This window comes from Ochotona princeps, chromosome 8 (assembly GCF_030435755.1).
Source record: "Ochotona princeps isolate mOchPri1 chromosome 8, mOchPri1.hap1, whole genome shotgun sequence".
Lineage (NCBI taxonomy): Eukaryota > Metazoa > Chordata > Mammalia > Lagomorpha > Ochotonidae > Ochotona > Ochotona princeps.
The window spans coordinates 21644466-21667981 of record NC_080839.1 but is presented as its reverse complement, the minus strand read 5'-3'; the positions used below and the strand labels follow the sequence as shown (position 1 = coordinate 21667981).

Below are 23516 nucleotides of genomic sequence, written 5' to 3'. Positions count from 1 at the left end.
GGCCTGGAAAACCAGCTGGGAATGACCCAAATATTTGGGACCCTGTACCTGTGTTGGAGAACTGACAGAGACTACTGGCTGCTGACAAGCTCAGCTCCAACCAGTGAGGAAATTTGTAAAGTGCATCAGTGGGTGTAAAAATTTGCAAAGTGCATAGTAATACTTTATGGATATTATTCTGTAGGGTCAATCCAGTTAAGGATTGTTATTTCTTTTAAAATGAGGATTGTTTTTTATCATTTGCAATGTTCTTCTTGATCAAGACAATGTTTCTTGATTTAGGCCATTTATTATTTTATATTATCTGTATTTCTCCTTTCTTTTTACATTTAAAATGTATAAGTATTTATATTAAAAGTTGTTCTCTGGCAGAACAGTTAGTTCCTTATTAAAAGCAATTTAACCATTTTTAATGGTGTATTGACACTTTTGACACTAAAGGAATGAAATATAACAAAAGCAAATACGCATGAATTGATTTCTATTATTTTTCTGAAACTGCAAGCCATGAAACACATACAAGGTTCCCAGGTAAGGTGGTGAGAGGATGAAAGCAAAGTTGGAAATGGGTTCATCCGAAGTGGGACTATTAGTTCCTTCTCTGATTCCTCAAGGTCCCATGGCCATGATAGGCTGCATGTGAACTTGGGCTGCAGACAACCCAATTGCCTTAGCCCTTGAACTTACAGATGTAGGGCAAGTGTGAGTCACAGTTATAATCTCTCCACTTCAGAAATGCTGTAGACACAGAAGGAGAAAGGGGAATGGGGTGGTGAACTTGGGAACACAAAGAAGCAGCATTCCGGACTCCAGTGTGGGTTTTGAAGAGTATAACCCTCATTGTCACTAGAGTCCTATTCCAGGGGAAGGAGATTCCAAGAAAGAGCAGAGGGGCTGGGATCAGACACACCGACACTGCAATTTTGTACTGCAGGAGGATTCCACAAGTTGGGGCCAAGGAATGAGGGCTAGCAGGAGGAAGACAGGGCAGAGGAGGCTTATGGGCTCTTACTTGAGCTTAGTGACAGGCTCCCACAGTAACCTCGGTTTGCGGCAGTGGAAGGGTTTCTCTCCCAGGCAGAGTAATTTGTCACATCAAGGCTAACCCACTCCCATCCTTCTGCATTGTCTTCGGTGCCCAAGAGAAGAGAGTTCATCCAGCGGGCTAGAATGTGTGCTGAGTGTCCTTACATGAGTTCCTCTGCTGGAGCACTTGAATTCCCTCCTAGCCTCATGGAATTTGGTTTGCTTCTCTATAGGCTTGCCAGAGATCCTTGCCCTGGAAAACTCTTCTGCTACAAAATCTTACAACAACAACAGCAACAAACCATCTTTGAAATTATTTGAGTCAGGTGTCCATATTATATAGTAACTGGCAGTGAATTTGATTAGCCTCTGAACCTCCCACATTATCTATTCGATAAGGAACAACCATCTGGTCACCCCAAAAAAAGTCATCAGAAGACTAAGACCAGTCTTTCAAGCTCAACAGTTTACAAGTATCATGTGATGATACACAGAACTTGTGACCTGATACTCACAGCAAGCAGGTGCACAGTAGCCTCAAGGACTTCTTTCCCTCTGTCTCTCAGCATCAGAGTTGTGCAACTCTCTGAACTCCTTCCAGGGAGGGGCAGGAAAGGGGGCCTGAGGCACCATGGCCCCTGGAGAGGAAAGGGGAGGGGATATTGATGCTCACCTGTGTAGGGTCATGGAGCCCAATCCAGATGTAACTGTAGGAGTTGGCAGTGCTCCTGACCAGGGAGGACACAAAGGAAGCCTCGCCTGCTGTGAGCACAGACACCAGGTGGCCTGAGGACCACTTCTGGCAGGCCAACTGTATGACGAAGAACCAAAAAAGTCTGTGACCTCCCTGGGCAAAGGGCAAAGCAGGGAAAGCTAGGAGTGAGGGTCTGCAAGTGATTATTCATTGTTCTGAGGAAACTCTAGAGTGCTGGAGACCACCTCCCATTTGAGCCAAATGGGCTCTATCCTGCTACCTGCTTAACTCTCCTTCATAGCTCACCTCTGCATCTGTCCAAGATTTTGGTGTTACAAAGACAGCATAGCAATAGCACCCATAGACCTTGGAGCCACTGGGGCAGCTGATCTTTGGTGATGCCACATCTTTCTGTGAGTCTTCACCTGTATAGAAAGGTGATTAAAGGAATGGGATCAAGGCTAGAGCAGATTTAGAGAAAGAGGATGACTTTGGAAATGGCTATGAGGCTTGTCTTTGGGGACTCGCACCATGTTTCTGACTAGCACTCACTTTCTTAATACCTTCAGTTATTCATGGTTTCAAGATTGGTCTATTAAGTGGTGGGGGTGTCTCCCTGTTTTAGTCTTCCTCCTATCCCTTTAGCCGTGCATGCTCCAACTCTGGGATGACTCTTTGCATACTGGGTCCTGCACTGACTCTTCCTTTGTATTCCCACTCTTTGACAAATTACTTCTTTCACTGACTAGCATAAATGAGAATGTGCTGACTAAATTGGAGACCATCTCATTCCATTAGCAGTGGTCCATGATGCTGCTTCCCATCAGAAATTAACCCGCAGGAAGTCAGGATGATGCAGGAAATACAGACACAAGTCACCATTCCCATAGCTGCTGCCCTCTTGACCGACTTTCAACTGTCATGGGGAACCCAGTGTTAGTGACAGCCTCTCACCTTGGACCTGAGACAGGAGCATCAGGCAAGAGACCAGCATCCAGGATACTCTGGTGAGCCCCATGGGAAACAGCATGATGTCTGCTCCTGAAGGCAGTCAGAATTCACCTGAAGAAAGGAGGGAGAGCAAGGTCAGGAAGACAGCCCAGCATGTCTTGTCTTACCTGTTGTCTAGTGCCCCAGCACACATCGTTCTTGGTCACATGCATCCCTTTGCATAATTCTGGAAGGAATTAGGATATATGTGCCCTGTCTCCACTGAGGTCTCTTGGAGCAGCCCCAGTTCAGTCTCAGAACTCTCAGAGACTCTGACAGCAAGTATTCTCCTATGGCATCTGTTAAGATGTGAGGCAAGATGCCTGCCATGTCAATCATGTTCTTTGAGCTCCCACGTACCTGTCTTGCAAGAAATCTGTGGTGGTTGGTCTGGGCAGGAGAGACTGGGCTTTTGTAAGAGAGCATGAAGGAGGGGCATCAGGACCCATACAGGGACATGTATGCAGGACAGGTGTCACAGGTAAGGCCTGGCATGAGTTTAAGGAGATATTCCCCATTAAGAGGAGATTATTCCTGGAAAGCCTGAGAGTTGCCCCAAATGTGGCATCTTTCCCGTTAGTAGCTCTGGTCTTTCTCCAGGACAGGTTAAGTTCACACTTTGCTTGTGGTCTCCTGGAAACCCTGTCCTAGGAAACTAGGGACAGAAAAAAGAGTTTTGGCAGCAATTCATCTGTTGTATTGTTAAAAGCATATTAGGTCGTGTTTTTTAAAAAGTCATATTACTTTTTTTTCAAGATTCTTTTATTTTCATTAGAAAGGCAAATACACAGAGAAAAGGAGAGATAGAAAGATCACCCATCGTCTGATTCAGTCCCCAAGAGGCTACAGCGGTGGGAGCTGAGCCAGTCTGAAGCCAGGAAACATGGGCTTCTTCCAGGTCTTTCATGCAGGTGTAAATCCTAGACTTTGGCCACAAGCAGGGAACTGGATGGGAAGCAGGGCTGCCGGAACAAAAGCGGTGCCCTTTTGGGATCCTGGTGCATGCAAGGTGAGGACCTTAGCCACTAGACTGCTGGGCCAGGCTCTATAAGCTACTTTTGATGAACTTGCTACAGTCTCAATTCCTCTAGATATTTCTGTTTCTTGTATGTTTTATAGCAAATTAAGAAGAAGTGGTGCTTTGAGAACTACAAAGTATTGGTCAGGGGAAATATTAGTTTGGGCAAAGGAAAGGAAATGGTGAGAAACAGCAGCGATCATTCAGGTTCTGGTTTAGTGTTGTGGCAAGATGTAATGGAAGCTGGAAGCCGTCTTATAAGGCAATGGGCCGGGTAGGGTCTTATGGAATCTGCTGCAGTACTTTCTTCCCATTCCCTCTGTGTGTTAATTCCTGAGGGTAAACTGCCTCAGTTGCTGTAATTGTGAGCTTGCTGTGTGATACCAAGGGTAGCAACATACTTAACTTGTGGTCTGTGTAGCTGTGGGAGTCTTTAAGAGTCTGCGTGTAAAGTTATAATTTTTGTAAATCTGGATTATTAACTGACTTTTTTATTAAGCATTTTAAACAGATTGATGGATTTGTTTTGGAGAGGCAGACATTTAGAGAGAAGAGAGACAGAGACAGAGACAGAGGTCTTCTATGTGCTGTTCATCCCCCCAAATGGCTGCAATAGCTTGCACTGAACCATACAAGGTCAGGATTCAGGCACTTCTTCCCTGTCTCCTGCTGTGGACTTGAGCCATCCTCTGCTGTTTTCCAGGCATTATGCAGGAAGCTGAATTGGAAGTGGAGCAGTTGGGTCATGAAAAGGCATACATGCAGGCAGCGAATTGGTGTCAGGCCATGGTGCTGGCCCGGTCAATTGTCTTTTCATTGTATTGACATGTTCACTGATATGGGAGAGATGTGATTAAAAAGCCTTAGTCTTCATCAAGGGAAGTGATATCACCTTGTACTTTTCATATTTCTTCACTTGGAAGAAGCTAAATTCTGTGTTTTCTAAAATCCTAGAACTTGAACAGTCAGTCCTTGAATAAATTTTGTTTACACTGAAGAAAATTTTTCTTTATGATTAAATATGCTCTTACTAATATGCAATGTTTCATTTGAAGGAAAGCATTTATAAGACAATTTAAGTGTTTACATGAAAAAACATTTTCCTTAAGCTGGACATTTTCATGATCCCTGTGTTTTCTGTTTGTTTACAAGTTTAAAAAAATACATAAAAAATTTGTAGATTATCGTAAAGATTCTGTTTCAATGCCTGGCATAACCAATATTAGTAATTCAATTACGAATATTTCGGTGGTCCTCAAAGATGATTATGAGCGAAAAATATACTGGCATGAAAATATATTAAAAATATCTAATATTTAGCTATCAGTTTTTAGGAAATAAGCCTTAGAAGATAGCTTTAAGTTAGAATTCATTGACATGATCTGCAAAATTTAGAAGGTGTTGATCTCCACAGTACAAATGATCCTAATTCTGCAGCAAATTAATCTTATGGAAGTGAAGTAGTACTGTGCTTTTAATATGTGAGGAATTTACCAGTAAAGCATAATGGGCGAACTATATAAGTAGATTTTAATGGGAACAAAAATACTGAAAAATTTAATTGTAAATAATTGGGTATGATGTTTTTAAATTTTGTGTATTGTACCTGAAACCTCACTGAATTTCTTTATAAATTATAACTTTTTGGTAGGCTCTTCATGATTTTTTGTGTGTCAAGTAAGATGCAAAAAACAATAATTTTTTCTTGACCAGTTTGGACGCAGTTTGTTTCTCTTGCCTGATCATATGGCTAAGACTTGTATTAGTGTTCTGAATAACACTGGTGAATGTAGACATATAACCTGTGTTGTACCTGATCTTGTAAGAAATTCTGTGAGATTTCTCCCATCATGTGTGATAGAATCTTGTTAGAGTTGAGATACATTCCTCATATATAAAATTTGTTGAGTTTTTTGTCATGAATGAAGTGCTGAATTTTATCCAGTGCTTTTTCACATGTTTTAAATGATCTTTGCTTTACATTTTTGTGAAAACTTGCTATACTTGAAATCCAAAAGTACAGAGAGAGAGAGAGAAAGGAAGAAACACAGGGAAACATCTTGTATTCCACTCTCCAAATGGCCATCGCAGCCAGAGCTGGGCCAATCCAATATTGGAAGCCAGGAGCTTCTGCAAAGTGTCTCATGTGGGGGAAGGGGCCAAGGTTTTGGGACATGCCTCACTGCTGTGCGAGGCCATTAGAAGAGAGCATGATGAGAAGTGGAGCAGCCACAAGGCAAACCAGTACCCACTTGAAGTGCCAACACTACAGCAGAGGGTTAGCTTGCTATTATGCTGTGCCAGCCCGGCTGCTTTCTTTTGATGTGTTGTATTTATTGATTTGTGTATGTTTAATCATTTTTGTATCATAAGGATACATTTCTCTTGATTATAGTGTATAATCTTTTTTTAAAGGATTTATTTATTTTTATTGCAAAGTCAGATATACAGAGAGGAGGAGAGACAGAGAGGAAGATCTTCCTTCCATTGATTCACTCCCCAAGCTGCCTCAACAGGCGGAGCTGAGCCAATCTGAAGCCAGAAGCCCAGAATCTCTTCCTGGTCTCCCATGCGGGTGCTGAGTCCCAAGGCTTCGGGCTGTCCTCGACTGCTTTCCCAGGCCACAGTGCATAATCTTTTGAATGTGCTGTTGAATTCAGTTTGCTAGTGTTGAGAATTTTTGCATCTGTGTTCACTAGGTATATCAATATATAATTTTTGTTGTGTTTTTGCCTGGATTTAGTATCATGACAATGCTGACCTCATAATGAAAGTTTAGCAAAGCTTCCTTGTTTTGTTTTTTAATAGTTTGATGAGTTGGATTCTCTACTTGTGTCATGAAACTAAGCAGCAAAGTCATCTGACCCTGGACTTAACTCAGAGTGAATTTTAATTACTTCAATTTTTTTCTCATTATTGTCTATTTAGGTGTTTTTCTAATTTTCTAATTTGTTCATATATAGTTGGTTTAGTTTCTTATGATCATTTATATTTCTGTAGTTTCAATTATAATCTTTCTGTTTTAATCCCTGAGTTTAATTTCTTTTTTGAGAAAAAATGAGCATTTGATAAATTTAAGGGGTTGTATCTAGAAGTTATTATTGTAAGGAGATTATATTTAAATTGTCATCAATTTAAGATTTGGGAAACAATGCCTATAGGTGAAATGCATATTTCATGACTGTCTTCAACTTGCGCCAACTGACTCCCATGAAATAGAGGTAACGAAAGAGGAGCAGGTGTTTGGCATAGTGATGAGGATATCACATGGAACACTTGCCTCCAATATTTGAGTATTTTAGTTCTAGTTCAGCTCTGTAGCTGATTTCAACTTCCTGCTGATGTGTACCCTGAATGACAGTGGGTGATGGTTTAAATACTTGTATGCCTTTCACGCATATTGCAAACCATATGGGCTGCAGTTTGAATCCTAGCTGCTCTACTCTCTATTTTGCTCCCTGTTTATAATTTGGAAAAGCAGTGCCGGATGGCCCAAGTCCTTGGGACCCTGAACCCACATGGGAGATGCAAAAGCTACTGCTTGCCTCCTGACTTCAGACTGGTTCAGCTCTGGCTCTTGCAGCCATTTGACGAGTAATCCAGCAGGTTGAAGATCTGTCTCCCTCCCCCCGCCCTCTGTAACTCTGACTTTAAAGAACAAAAATAAATCTTTAAAGATTTTTATTACAGATTCATGATACTATTCCTTAGGGGTCAAATAAATTTTAATCATAAAATAATTTGAAAAGCTTTAAAGATCAAAAATTTTTAAAAAATTCCCGAGTATGGTATTAGAACTGAATTCACTGATGTGTGTAATAAAAGATATTATTAAAGTAAAGATGCACCCGGCGCTGTAGCCTATTGGCTAAAGTCCTCGCCTTGTATGCACCAGGATCACATATGGTGCCGGTTCTAATCCCATCAGCTCCACTTCCCATCCAGCTCACCGTTTGTGGCCTGGGAAAGAGTAGAGTATGGCCCAAAGCTTTGGGACCCTCCTCCAAACCACTTATTCTTAGTACCCTCATTCACCTGCAAGTGCAGTAGCCTGGTTGGTGGAAGTGCCCCACCCCGCCACACACACACCTGTCAAATTCTCCCTCAGCAGCTTTCCCTCCCACACATCCCCATAAGCCCTTCCCTAACACACACACGCTCATGAGTGCAGATCTAGAAGTCCAGTCTGTAGGTGGGGTGTCCTATCTCCCTGGGACCCTGCCTACTTGCCCAGGGCCCATGCATTCTTCTGGGAAGGTCACCAATCCCAGTCTGCTGACATCTGCCCCCAACATTTCTTTTAAAAAAATAAGCAACTATGCCGGCATGCTGGCATGCCGGCATACTTAACACAAATTTGGCATTACCCAGACCTAGAATGCCTGACACCTTTTAGCTGCTTTTCTTCTATCAGTGTAACACTTGCTGAGGTATAATGCAACCTAGGTAGTTGCCTACAGCTGGGGATAGTTCAAAATTTAATAGAAGAAATCATGAACCATTAGTGAAGTGAAGAGCTTATTTGATTAATCGTTTTTACTTTAAAGGTTGTATTATAGCGATATCCCACACTAATAAAAGCAACATAATTATGATGCATGAGAAATTTCAAGTAAGAGTCACTGCTGATCAGTAAACAAAGGATAGAATATATGATTTAATTGACTGACCAAAGAACAAAATGTAATATGGGTACTCAGATAAAACTACTAAGAGGAAGACACACTTGATCACCCATGGATTCATGAGCTAGAAGCCTGGTGTCCCATGTGACAGTATTGAGCCAGGGAGGAGCTTTCAAGAAGGCTTAATGGAAGGTGACAGGTGTAGTTTCGAAAGACAGGGTAGTTCTGTGATGGGGGATTGACATGAAACACCAAGCCTCTCCCTTCCACAATCCCCTGTTTCCTTCCGTTTGTGACATTGGTGGTGACACTGTGGGGAGCAAGCCCAGATCATCTGTTGTAGGCATATAGTGGTACTATGTACTATAGGGCAGTGGTTATCAAAACAGCCTGGTACTGGCACAAAGAGAGGAAGATCAATGGAGCAGAATAGAAACACCAGAAGGGAACCCACACAGATACAGCCAAATAATCTTTGACAAAAAGACAAACGACAATCCAGGCAAATGGGAAGGTCTGTTCAATAAATGCTGTTGGGACAACTGGTTAATAGCCTGCAGAAACAAAAAGATAGACCCACATCTCTCACCATACACTAAGATCAAATCTAAATGGGTAACAGATCTAAACCTACATCCAGAAACCTTCAAACTTTTGGAAGAAAATGTTGGAAATACTCTGCAAGATCTAGGGGTAGGTCCCAACTTCCTAAAAAAGGACACCAAAGGCAATAGCAATCAAGACCAGAATCAACAAATGGGACCTCATCAAACTAAGAAGCTTCTGTACAACAAGGGAAATAATCAACAAAGTAAAAAAGCAACCCACAGAATGGGAGATGATCTTTGCACACTGTGTAGGTGATAGAGGACTAATCTCCAGAATATACAAAGAGCTACAAAACAACCAAAATGTCAAAACAAACAAACCACTCAAGAAATGGGCACAGGAAATGGGCAGACACTTGACAAAGGAACAAACCCAAATGGCAAATAAACATATGAAAAATGCTCAAGTTCCCTGGCAATAAGGGAAATCCAAATTAAAACATTAATGAGGTGCCACCTGACGCCAGTAAGACTGGCCCACATGAATAAAAGCACCAACAACACTTGTTGGCGAGGTTGTAGGGAAAAGGGAACCCTTCTCCACTGCTGGTGGGGCTGCAGGCTGGTACAGCCTCTATGGAAATCAGTATGGAGAACATTCAAACAACTCAAAATCAACATACCGTATGATCCAGCAATAGTACTCCTAGGAATATATCCAGAACACTTGTTTTATGAGAAACCAACATGCACTCCTATGTTCATAGCAGCACAATCAGTAATTGCAAAAACATGGAAGCAGCCAAAATGCCCATCAGCAGAGGATTGGATAAGAAAGCTATGGTTCATCTACTCCATGGAATACTACTCAGCTATTAAAAAAAACAAAATGCAATTCTTTGTGGCCAAATGGGCCCAACTGGAAACCATAATGCTAAGGGAAATGAGTCAATCCCAAAAGGTTAAATGCCACATGCTTGCCTTAATTTAAGATGATATGATGTTATGTAGAACATGTTATGTTATGTATGTTATATGTTGTGTATTAACTAAAATTGAAATGTCAATGAGGTGGTCACAGAAGGTGGTTAAGAACTCGCATTTACTTTTAACATATTGGTTACTCATTACTATGTCAATTAATTCCATAATGATGTAAATTTTTGCTGATGGTATGTTGGAGCTTTTAATTGATCAGGATGATACTCTGCTGGCTCTGTCTTCAGACCAGAGAGGGTATACCTAAGAAGCCGTTGAACTTGACTGGACAATAAGATGCTGGACTCTAGGTTTGGTATATGCTTGCAATGAGGGAATCTCAACTGAACTTGAACTGTGGTTATGCAACAAGGTGGAGGAATCCACCATGGGGGGAGGGGTTAGGGAGGGGTAGGGAGAATCCCAGTACCTACGAAACTGTCACATAATACAATGTAATTAATGAATAAAAAATACATATATTAAAAAATCAATAAAGCTGTAGTAAGTAAAACCACATGGCACTGGCATGACCAATGGAACAGAACAGATACCCACAAATTCAGCTATGTGCACACAACTGGTTGCTTTCTGACAAAAATACTTAGACCATATATCTGAAAAAAAAACAAAAACAAAAACAAGTATTACTCTCTATCCCTAACTTCAGAGAAACCTTGTGGGGTGCTTTGATTCAAGCAGAAGGTTTCTTGCGAAAATCACTCACAACTGTCTCCAGCTGGGATTGGACCATGTCCTGCTCTGACATCACACAGAACCATTGACAGGTCACAATTCCAAAGCCCTATATAAGCCCTGGCCGGGCCTGGGCCCTTGTCCAGGAGCTCTCCGCTGGAGAGCTCTAGGACCTGCACTAAGCTCCTGGTTTGTTGTTTTTAATCTGTTTTATTTGTGCCTATTTTGTTCGTTTGTTCTCTTCTCTGTTATTAATTTTGTTCTTCCCTCTTAATTTCAGTTTGTTTTTCGCAGTGTGTATTTCTTTTCCTTAGACACATCCTCATTCCTTCTCAAAATTTTTGAAATTCTGTTTTGTCACTTATTTTTTATTTCCATCATTTTATTTGTTTACATTTTTAAAACTTTTAATTTCCATTTCTTTTGTTCCATTTTGCATTTTCTGTTTTCTTCTTGGAATTTTCATTTTTGCAATCATTTACTTTTAAGGTTTATCTATTTTTTTCAGATTTACATTATTTTTTAAAGAGAAGTGAGGAAGTGTCTAAGGAGAAGATGGAGAGACCTATCATGTCCAGCATAATGTTATTCTTAACACCTATTTTGGTCTATGGTATCTTTTATCATTTTTACTATTTTTGATACCTGTATTGCTAGAAAATTTGAAAATCCTTTAAGCATAATGTTATTCTTAACACCTATTTTGCTCTATGGTATCTTTTCTCATTATTAATATTTTTGATACCTTTATTGCTGGAATATTTTAAAATCCTTTACATCATAATGTTATTCTTAACACCTATTTTGGTCTATGGTATCTTTTATCATTTTTACTATTTTTGATACCTGTATTGCTGGAATATTTTAAAATCCTTTACAGCATAATGTTATTATTAACACCTGTTTTGTTCTATGGTATCTTTTCTCATTACTAATATTTTTGATACCTTTATTGCTGGAATATTTTAAAATCCTTTACACCATAACGTTATTGTTAACACCTATTTTATATTATGATATGATTTTTCATGATTAATATTTTTGATACCTGTATTGCTGGAATATTTAAAAAATCTTTTACAGCATTACGTTATTATTAACACCTATTTTTTCTATAGTATCTTTTCTCATTATTAATATTTTTGATACCTTTATTGTTGGAATATTTTAAAATGTTTTATCTCTGAGCAATATTTACATAATAAGCATTGTTTATGTACGTTGGCCTTATACTCAAACTAAGAGAAGAGTTGGCATGAGCACTGCTCCACTGAGCAGTGAGTGGGTACCGCAATGGAGAAAAAGATCCGCAATGTACTCCAGATCCTCAGCACGACAGGTCGGCACAGGTGCAACGGGTAACACTGGCCCACCGCATAGTAAGCAGCAACCAAGTAGCCACGAACTATCACATCTTGCGTGGATTGGCATATACCTCTCCCGATGCTGTTCAACTGCAGAGACTCAAAACCAAATATCCCTCTACAGAAGGATTTTTCTGCTCTCACTGGACCTAAGAACACTCAACCATAAATATGCTTGAAACAACTGCATCATACATCTTTACCTGAACACCTAATGCCACAGACCCTTAAGGAAGACTTTACGGATTGGAGCATGAGCACTTTAAAGTGATTCAAAATTATGGAGGAGCTACAAAGTTTATAAAGTGCTTCAACGTGTTACCAATCCGAGCAGTAGTGGAACCATTCTGAGGAGCTTGTAATACCATGCATAGCCTGCTCATCATCAGCCCAGGTGTCACTCCTGGGCACGTGGCGCTTCCAGCAGTCCTGCCCAGAGACTCTCCATCACGAAAAGCAGAGGAGCCACTGCTGAGGAGCCGGGAGAGTTTCAGCAGTGCTGGGGAGCTACAAAGCAGGCTTCCCGGAAGGGACTGCAAAAAGTCTGTGCGAAGTGAATTCAAGGTATTGGGCCAGCTGATGAAGACTGGAATCATCAATCCAGAACAGGTTATGAAATCTTTTGAGCATATGAAGAAATCCAGGGACTATTATGTTACAGTTCTAGAAGATGTGACTATTGGACAGATTGTTGCTACGGCAACCCTGAGACTAGAACTTACATTCATCCATTCCTGTGCTGAGAGGCAGAGTGGAAGATGTTGTGTTGAGTGATGAATGCAGAGGGAAGCAGCTCTTCAAACTGCCAGTAACAACCCTGACATTGCTAAGCAACAAATGAAACTGTTCCAACATTAATCTACCACAAAATGTTCATTTCCGGAAAAGGTGGCTATGCAGTATCTGAAGAAAACCACACGTAAAAAGTGTGGATATGCAGTATCTGAAGAAAATTACACGTGTGGTAGTTTTCTGAAGTAAAAATGTTATGGGGAGAGAACTGACACAGATATGAATACTACAAAACTGTACTCTTCGCTGAGAAAACTTTGTTGCTGCAAGCCTGGGACCCCCATAAATACCGGACTGACATTTAGATGATAGAATCTGTGTTGTATATATAACATACAAGTGCAGTATAACGACATTTAGAAGATTACTTGGGACTGGTGGGGCATACTGATTGAGTTCAGATTACAAATGAAAATTATAAATGTGATGATTTTACCAAAGCAATATACTTTTAACTTGAAAAAAAAAGAATTAAAGAGGAGAGATTGAGATCATATGATCACTGGTTCATTCATTAGGGTCTCTCACATGGGTACAGGTGTCAAAGCACTTGGGCCATGTCCTGCTGCTTTGCAGGCACATTATGATCAAAGGTGGAGCAGCTGGGTTGTGAACAGACTCCCAAACAACATGCCAATATCACAGGCAAGAGCTTAACCCATTATACCACAACTAGGGTCCCAATATGCACAACTTTTAAAAATATGTAAATAAAATAAAATACAACACAGTTGTAAGGCAAAACCTTAATGGATTGAAAAATTAGTAACAGGATAAACAACAAATGAGAACATGGTATTGTCTCCCTTTCTGTTAAAACTGATAAAAGAACTTATGAGAGTGGGGGTGGGTGTTTGGCTTGGCAGTTAAGGTGCTACTTGGCTAGGTGTATCCACTATGAGATTGCCTGAATTTGAGTCCTGGCTCCACTACTGTCACCTTATTAATGCATATTCTGGAAGGGAGATGACTTCTCAAACCCTGGAGTCCTTGCCTCTCTCATGGGCGACTGGAATGGAATTTAATCAGGCTAGTTCAGGTATTTGGGAAGTGAACCCATGGATGGGTGGTATTTTTTTAAGTCTTCCTTTTTCTTTTTCTCTGTCTGCTTCTTAAAATACAAATTCAAATAATACATTCTTAAAGCATAGATAAGGGCCTATCGAACATGGGTTTGGACATATCCCATAGGTAAACACAAGCATTTTGTCAGTATTATCAATACCTAACAATCAATTCTTTCTAAGAAAAGAACTTACACTTGTAGAGAGTCTACTATTCTAAGCTCTTTCAGATTTCAAGAAATAGGAGTTGGCACTTTATAAAGACAGATGGAAAAGCAGGAAATCTGTGGTGCATATTTATTGAATTTTTAAGCTATAACCCTTTTGCGATGAAGTGCCTTTTTTTCTATAGCTACATAAAAGGAAATTGCTTTGATGCATAGCTGGTTCAAGACAAAGTAATTCATATCTTTACCTCAGATCTGAATGAACCCTGGAAGAGGATGGGGTCTCTTTGATGATTAGACTGAAATGTGAATTTGGGTATCTCTATGTTTTAAGCAATGGCAATGTGGCAGATACTAGTCTACTGTTTCTTTAAAAAATAACAAGAGGAAGAATCTTCCTGAAAGAGGCACAGAGCAGTGACAGCAGAGACAGGAGATAGAAAATAGCCAGTAGCTGTGGTTCTATAGCCATGTCTTTCATTGTATTTACCACTTATCATTGGTTACATGAAGCAACCTATTCCTGTGATAAAATCATCTTGTCTGCTTAAACTAATTGAGTGGGATTTACTGGTCAAAATGAGACCTCAAACTATCACATGAAAGTGAAATAGTTTAAGTTCAAAGTGTAGCAGGTTCTGGTAAAAAGGGAAATCAGAGGCCTCATCTCTTAGGAGGCAGGCTTTTCTTCCTGCATACTCTTATAGCTTCCTTTGATGTGAGTCTTGAAATGATTGTAGAATGAATGGATTGGTGGATGAATTTGTGTCTGTATATTCTTTTAGTCATGCTGATAGGACAAATGTTTTGTATTCAGAATTTGCAAAGAAGAAAAGTCATCACCTGTGAAATTTAGAGTGTTGGTTTTAAACATAGACTCATTTCAAACCACTTCATCACTACGAACCTCAGGCATACAGCCCTAGGCTGACCCATGATTCCCATAGTGGTATAGTGTGCAAGTATTATATACAGTCTTCATCAGAATGGGCTTGCCTGCAAACTATTTCTGCACTGTCTTCTATATGGTATATCTGACCAAGGTTGTTTTAATTTGTACATACACATTCACAAACATCACATGTCTTTTCTATCATAAATAGACATTATGGATTTCACTCTTTAATTTTTCCCACTTGGGAACAGGGGAATAAACTGTAAGACCAAAACCCAGCATTTTCAAATGACTGATTTTCTTGGTGAGACTAACATTAGCCCTCACTATCATGTTTGTTTTAAAAATTTTTAGCATGCAGAAAAAAAACTTAACAGATTTATAAAATGTGGGCATATTGATACAAACTATATGATTTTTAAAAATAAATTATATGTTACAGGTAAATATTTCTCCAAGTATTTAATGCTTCTGTATTGAACAAACATTGTAGTCCTATCTTTTATGTTTTTCAACAGAGAAATACACATTCTATGGACAGTATCTATGGTAATCCTACTGTGCAACAGAGCCCCAAACCTTCTTACTCCTGTCTAAGTAGAAACTAATACCCACCAACCTGTATTTCCTATCCTGCTCCTTCCTTCCCCAGTGACTACTAACCACTCATTTTTTAAACTTCTATGAGATTACCTGTTTTCTAGATCCTTCACATTGGAGTGAGATTACGTGATGCTTGGTAATTGGGCTTGGCTTATTCACTTACCATGATTATCCCTAGTTCCTTTCTACTTTGTATCTATGTCCATTGTTATTCACCAGTAGATGAATGTGTGCTCTTTACTTTGACATTACAGTGCATGTGTCTCTTATTAATTACTCTTCTGTCATACATTGTGACACTTTAGGTATCACCTAGCTTTTGAAATACATACCTATTAATTATAGCAGTGCTTATTTAGTTTTTTGATTTTATGGCCTGGTCAAGAGAGGCTAGAACTGAAGTGCTGATTTAATATTTTATTAAAAAATAAGTAAGATATGATAGTTTCTGTTACACAGTTACTCCCCTTAAATGAAAAGCCGCAAGACAAAATCAACAACAGGAAGAAAAATAGAAATTAACAATGCCATGAAGTTAAGTTACATGCTGCTAGATACAATAGTCTCTGTTGCAGCTACTCCCTTAAAAAAACAAAACCCATCTATTTGTTACCTAAAGGAGACACATTTCACCAACAAACATCAGTGGAAACTATACCTCATGGATTTTTATTTTTTTGTTAGTTTCATCTCTTCAAAACACTTTCTTCTGATTAAATTCTTCAATAACTCAGAGATCATACAGTACCATCATTTTCTTCAAGAAGATTCTTGATTTTCTTCAGCGACACATTAGTAATTTAGTAGCATGTTATTTAACTTCACGGTGTTGTTAATTTCTTTTTTTCTTCCTGTTGTTGATTTTGTTTTGTGGTTTTTCATTTAAGGGGATGTATAGTAACTCAGCATTAAAGGTCAAGTCATGATGAGAATTTTGAATTTTAGATTTTAAATTGTATCCCTGGCTTATTCTTTATCTATTCCAGATTCCACACTACTTCACCTCAATTAGCATTCTTTCAGAGTTCAACAATGAGTTAAATTTTGAAAAAAGAAAAAACCCTAATTTAATTCTATCTTCATATGTTTTTGAAATACATTTTCTTAGTTAATGGTTTCATTAATTTTATAATATCCTGTTTTCTGTTAATGGAGTGTTCAGCAGGTGATTGCTAAGCAGCTTTTCTAAGCTTAATGTCCTTTTGAAGTGTCACTTCATTCAGATATTTATATCAGGGAAGAGCAATTAGAAACTGCATTAAGTCATCCTTGCCTATATTTGGACTGTGAGACTTCATGAAGTCTTAGATTTCTAAAGTATGCATTCAATGTTCATGTATGTTAATTTGGGTGTTCATCCTTGGGAACATAGATTTAATGCTTGTTTTGTGAAAATTCATGTATGTTTCAAGAGTTTTTTGGGTCTCATCCTTTTTTATATATTTGTTACAGCATCAGATAGTATAGATTGTATACATTAAGAATACACTATGACAACTTGGCCAACATACAATGAGTACCACAATCAAACTATCCAAACTGGAGTCAGGTTAGTGGCTCAATATGGTAAGCATCCCATATGGGTACCAGTTCTAGTCCAGTTTTAGCACTAGAGGCTGATCAATTTCCCCTCCAGCTCCCTGCTTATGGCCTGGGAAGTCAGCAGCAGATGGCTGAAGTCCTTGGGACCCTGCACCCACCTGGAAAGACCAAAGGAAGCTCTGGTTCCTGACTTTGGATCAGCCAATCCCCATTCATTTGGGGAGAGAATCAGCAGACAGAAGATCCTTTCTGTAAATCTACCTTTAAATAAGAAAATGAATCTTAGAAAAAATTATCACATCCATCATTATCCATGCCATGAAACATTGATGAAAAAATTCAGTAAGACTCTTATAAACTAGAAGATAATATGTTTATAGACTTGGAGAATTAATAGTGTTAAAATGTGTATGCTACTCAAATAGATTCAAAGGAATCAGTGTGATTTCCGCAAAAATTCCAATGGCATATTTTTCCCTATAGGCATTAAAAATACTAAAAATCATGTAGAACTAATGATGGCCTTGATTAGCATCAATCTTAAAGAACAGTGCTGGAGTAATTTTTATGACTTAAAGTAACCAAAACAGTATGGGACTAGCTTGAAAAGCAGTCCTCCTTTCACTCTAAATTCTCTCTAATGGCAAGTTAGTTACCAAGCTTTGGAGTCTAGAACATGTCTTTTACAGTTAGACAATTCCACTGTACAGGATGTGATGTTGCATTTGTAAATGAGGAAGATTTCAACATTATTAACAACCACTTAAAACTGTAAAGATAGTAACAGGATTGCAGGGCTGAACAATCTAGCAGTTCTCAGCTCAAATAGGACTGACATGTTGTTTTCTCCGGCTTCTCTTTTGTGCTCTCATTTGCACACATGTTTTCCCCTTCCACTCGCTTATTTTTTGAAGTTCAGGATGGTTGCCAGCAGCAAATGAAGCCACTCTTTCCTAATCAGTATCAAAAGTTAAAATACAGATTTCTAAATTTCTAAAATAGAAGTCCTGATCATGTCCCTTCTAGACAACACCGAGAAGACCATGAGGGTCACTTGTAAAAAGTTGAATTGTGATATGTATTTTTTAATATTTCTTTTATTTGAAATACAGAAAGAGAAATTGATTCCATCTGCTGGTCCACTCCCCAAAGTCCTCAATAGCCCCTGGTCTGGGCCAGGAGCATTTGGGTCTCCTACGTGGATTGATATGGGTTGGAAGTATCCAAATATTTGAGCCATTATGTGCTGCCTCCCAGGATATATTAACAAGCAGCTGGATCAAAAATTGAATAGGTAAAGCATGAACTAGACACTCTGATATGATATACAGTCATCATAAAAACTGGCTTTTGTTACAGCCAAGAGGGTATAGTATATTGGTTGAATCTTGTGAGTTATAAGCTCACCAGCATATTAAGGCACAATCATTGTCAACTAACATTTTGGGGGTATGGCCTGGTTTTCACAGAGAACCACCTAAGTCCCATTAGAGAAAGTGGGAGAGGGAGCAATGTATCTGAGTTGTTGAATGTCTGCTTGAAGGATAATTTTAGAAAAGGTAAAAATAAAACTTCTAAAGTATTTAAAATATGACTTTTTGTATAGTGTTTATCCATTTCATTTTAATTCATATTAATATATTTTATAAATATATTATAACATGTGATATTAAGATGCTTGAGATGTACTCTTCCATTTTAAATTATTGTTGATTTCTTTTAATTAACAAGAACTGTACTTTTTGTGGACAATGTGATATTTGAATGTACTTATACCTTATGGAATGGCTAAGTCAAACTAATTAATATGTATATTACTATAGTTATTTTTCATGATGAGAACACTTAAAATCTGCTCTTAGCAAGTTTCAAGTGTGTAGTACATTACTATTCATTATAATTACCATGCTAGATGGTTAACTTCTTGAAAGTACTCCTCCTGCCTAACTGAAATTCTGTAGTCTTTTTATCAACGTTTGCTCCACTAACACTGCCACAGTCCATGGTAACCATTCTACTCTGCTGCTTTGAATTCTAGTGTTCACATATCAGTGAAATTAAGTCATACTAGTGGTTATCTTCCTAAATTCAGTTTGATTTAACGTTATATCCTCCCAGTTTGTGTTGCCAAAAATTACAAGATTTTCTTCTCTCAACAGTAGGATTCTGTTGTGTACATATACCATATTAAGAAATAAACCATTGAACACCCATTTGGACTGATTCTATGCCTTGATAATTGTGAATTATACTGCAGTGAGTGTGAGAGTGCACATGTCTCTTTAATATGCCTGATTTTGTTTTCTGTGGACATTTGCACATCCATGAGTTGAGGAATCATATATTCTAATTTTCTGAGGAAGGTCTATACTATTTAGCATAATAGCTTTGTTTATTTATGCTCTGACTAGTAGTGCATAAAGGTTCCCTTAGCCTTATCACCAATACTTTCATCATTTAGATAGCAGAAATTCTAACGGATATGAGATTTTCCACATTATTTATTTGTTATATTGTTCATAAGATTCTATTTCTTTGGGGTCAGTAACTTGTGTTTTATTTTGCTTTCTTGATAGTAAACATTTCCCTGGTTGTTCACGAGCTATAAGGTCATATTTTGGTGTATGGGCTTTTGAGCAAAGCAAGCATTTATTCTGCTCATTACAAACTAAGCATTAGAAAAACCCCACCACCATCAGCCAGACATTCTAGAAAAGTCATTTGGTCTAGCCTGTAATGGTTTTGTTTCTGGAGACCTCAGGTAGACCAATCAGATGCCTGGGTCTAGGGAGTTTGCCCTGGACCCTAAGTCCACTGGAGTTTGTCTCCTGTGCTAGCCTTGGTTCCTGGACAGGGAGCTGCAACACTGGCATCAGTGTCCACTGGGAATTGTCTGGAGCCTTGGTCTGTGAGGGCATACCTGGTCCTAGAGCAGTCCTTGAGCCTATATTATCAGGGGTCCAAGTAGCATAATAAAAACTGAAACCTAGCTATATGGGACTAACTTTAGAGTCTTTTCTATCGTCTTTAACAAATACCTTCTTAATTCTTACTGTGTCCAGGTACTGTACTCTCTTACCTGGAGTCTTTAGATCTTCTAAGTACACTTTTATTCGAGGATAGTTTACAGATTAGTAGTGAAGTGAGGGGAACAGGACCAACAAGTGTTATTCTTCTATCTTGCTGTTGTCACTTTCTGAGAAATATTGTAAACAACAAAATCTTCCTTAGGCTGTTACAATATCACTGAAATGGATTAGGGGAATGTATGAAAAGTGAGTGTGGGGAGCTATGTCATTACCTACCCAAAGTATTAACCCTATATGAGCAAAGTCACACACTCATCACATTATAGTAGGATTACTGCAGGTAGTATCAGAAGCATAGGTGAGATTGGGCAAAAGCAGGACTTTCTGTTTCGTCACTGAACTAATTACTCTGATATCTGGTTAGACTATAACATTGTCTCACCCAACACATTTAAATGCAAACTGAGAATTTTATTATTTCTCCCAGACTCTAGGGCATGGAATGCACAGAAGTACTTAAAAAGAGTGAGGAAGAGGGAAGAGAAGAGAATAAATTGTTCAGTGGAGGACATGGGGAAAGTAGTCCCCTCCTGTTTTAGTCTTCAACCGGGTTCGACATCCATGAGTTGCGTAGTAACCTTGGACTGCAGGTTATCCACCTTCCCTAGTACCTGAATTTGCAGACATAGGGTAGCTGTAAGTCGCAGTTATAATCTCTCCACTTAAGAAATTCTGGGGAGAAGCAGAAGAAGTAAAGTCAATGAGGTTAAGGAAGCTTATGAACACAATAAATGGGCATCTGGATTCTTATCGAGGTCATAAAACATCTCCTTCAACTTCGCTACAGTACTATTCTAGGATAAGGCAAGTCAAACAAAGGGTGAAAGAAGAAAAACCAATAATGCAATAGTTCGGGAGAATTCCTCAAAGGATAGAGCTCAGAATCAGGGGTGAAGTGTGGGAAAGGTAAGACAGAGGGGGCTCCGTTGTTTCTTACTTGAGCTTCTTGACAGACTTGCACAGAAACCTCTGTCCTTGGCGTTAGAAGGGATTGTATCCCAGGCAGTGTAACGCAGCAAATCGGTGCTACTCCACTCCCATCCTCCTCCATTGGGTTCACTTGCCTAGATAGTACAGAGTGCAGCTGAGTAAAGAAAACGAATCCTAGAGGGCACCTTGCACAAGCCCTTCAGCTGGGATGCTTGACTCCCTCCCTGGCCACATTGAATTTGGCCTGCTTTCCATAGGCCTGCTTTCCCAGTCTCCTCCACCGGAAAGATCCTCATTATATGATCACTTTTATTTGTTCAGCAAATCCCCCAAAATAACCACAAAATCTTTGGGATCACTCACAGTGTTCCCAATGAACAATAACTGGGGTTGCACTTGTGTTAAACTGCATTATATATAGAATATATTTCATGTGGATCAAACATTGATCTTTATTTACAGCTGTTTCAGAATGACATATGCAGACTCCCTTAAAAACCTGAAAACTAATGTGCAAGATATTATAGGAAACTTGTATAAAGACCATGACATGATGCAGAATAACTTCATCTGTAGAGAAGGAACCTCCACAATAATCTGTTTAACCGGCCATAAATTGTGCAGCTCTTAGATGTCCTTCTTTGGCAGGCTTAGGGACTAGGTAGACAACTGATAGTAGAGAGGTAAGGAGAGAACATGGAATCCTACCTCTGTGGGGTCTGAGAGCCCAAGCCAAATAAACTGGTGGGAGTTCACAGTGCTTCTGATCAGGGAGGATACGAAGGATGCCTCAGCCCTATTGAGCACAGACACGAGATTTCCCAAGGGCCTCTTCTGACAGTCAAGCTGCAGGAGGAAGGAGAGAAAGAGAGCAAACCTGAGACTCCATTGCATGGCAGAAGAAGGTGAGAGTGAGAGTGTGTGGAAGATAAGGGTATTTTCATTCCAAGGGAACTCGGGTTAATGGAGACTGCCTACAGTATGACCAAAAAGAAACATTGCTCTATGATCTCCAGGTGAATTTCTAACCACTTACTTCTGCATCCATCCAGGTTTTTGGTGTTGTAAAGACAGCATAGCAGAAGGAACCATAGGTCTTTGTGCCTTTGGGACAATTGATGCTTGGAGAACCCATTTCTGACTGGGAGTCTTCACCTGTGACAGAATGACATAAAAGGAATGGGACGAGGGAAAGAGTGGGAATTGGAGGGAGGTCACACAGACCTCTCACTTTTCTCATGCTTTCAGGAATTCTTGATTGCAAAATAGCACTACTAAGGAGAATTATCATTTTAAATCTCCCTCCTAAACCAACAGTGCAACACTTCGTCACCCTGGGATGACTACTTCTATATTGAGTCTTCTCATCCCACTCCCTCTTTTTTTCTTTTTTAATTCTGCACTTACAGTTTTCCTCTTCTACCCTCTAGCATAAATTAGAGGCTGGACCATACCTCCCAGCACAGGTTAACCTGTAGGAAGTCAAGATGATGCAGGACTTGTAGGCAGTTACCTGTGTGTAGATACAAGTCACCATTCACAGATGAGGCACACAGGGGCCTCCCTCCTCTTACTGATCTTGAACTTTTATAGAAAACTCAGTGCTAATGGTAGAAACTCACCTTGGACCTGAGACAGGATCATCAGGCAGGACAGCATCCAGGACACTCTGGGGAGGGCTGTCGGAAGCAGCATGATCTTAAGACTTGTAGAAATAATCTGAATTCACCTAAGGAAGAATGGCCGGAGTTGGAATGCAGAACTTTACTGCCTCTTTTATTTTGTCTAATACTCCAGCAAAGCATTAGATTTGGTCCCTCTATCTACTTCTATAATTTTGGAAGCAACTGGAAAATCTGTGCACCTTGTCACTTCTCAGACCCCCGCAGAGCAGCCTGAGGCTCAAAGTTCCCACATTATCTGAGAGAAAACACCCTCCTGTACCCTCTCATGTAAAGTGTGAGGTCAAACCTTTCCCAGGGCAGCCATTCCCAATCATCTCCCCATTACCTCTGCTGCAGGGATCCACAACGATTCATCAGGGCAGCGAAGACTGGGCTTTTTATAAGAGCATCTGAGGGAGGGGCATGGAAACCTATAGCGGGAAAGTGTAGGTGGGACAGGTGTTATGGGTAGGACCTGGCACTATTTCAAGGCAATTACCACCACAGGGAAAGGATTCTTCCTGGTCAATTTGTGGTTTGATACACAAGTTGTCTCTTTCTGGTAATAGGCCAGCTTGTTCAGCAGGACAGGTAAACAGAATCTTTGCGGCACTGTTCTCTGTTGGGGTTTCAGGCATCAAATGTGATATTAAGCTTTGAACATCTACAAAATGTTTTATTGTATCTTTCATGAACGCGCGCGCGTGTGTGGGGTGGGGAAGATAGGTATTTCTTTTTAGCAAATCTAGTTAGAGTAATTAAGTGGCAATATTAAGTAGAGTTGACTACAACAATTGCAAGTAACAGAATTTAGGGCACAAAAACAATTGA

The 23516-nt window shown here is 39.5% G+C and overlaps 2 protein-coding genes across 3 annotated transcripts; both read right to left on the bottom strand.

The window, feature by feature from the left end:
* Positions 1 to 670: 670 nt before the first annotated feature.
* Positions 671 to 2750, bottom strand: LOC101520443 (regenerating islet-derived protein 3-gamma). Of its 2 annotated transcripts, none has more exons than XM_058667403.1 (5): positions 2675 to 2750; positions 2027 to 2145; positions 1701 to 1837; positions 1013 to 1140; positions 671 to 738 (listed from the first exon to the last, which is right to left on the bottom strand). In XM_058667403.1, exons 1-5 carry the CDS (start codon positions 2748 to 2750, stop codon positions 671 to 673), a joined length of 528 nt encoding a protein of 175 aa, XP_058523386.1. The 2 variants fall into 2 exon arrangements, with proteins under 2 accessions (XP_058523386.1, XP_058523387.1); XM_058667404.1 differs by having other exon boundaries at positions 1013 to 1143; positions 1704 to 1837.
* A 10043-nt stretch (positions 2751 to 12793) lies between these two features.
* Positions 12794 to 22716, bottom strand: LOC101520679 (regenerating islet-derived protein 3-gamma-like). Its single transcript, XM_058668337.1, has 6 exons — positions 22644 to 22716; positions 22058 to 22176; positions 21730 to 21867; positions 21029 to 21155; positions 20703 to 20763; positions 12794 to 12842 (listed from the first exon to the last, which is right to left on the bottom strand). Exons 1-6 carry the CDS (start codon positions 22714 to 22716, stop codon positions 12794 to 12796), a joined length of 567 nt encoding a protein of 188 aa, XP_058524320.1.
* Between the last annotated feature and the right edge of the window lie 800 nt (positions 22717 to 23516).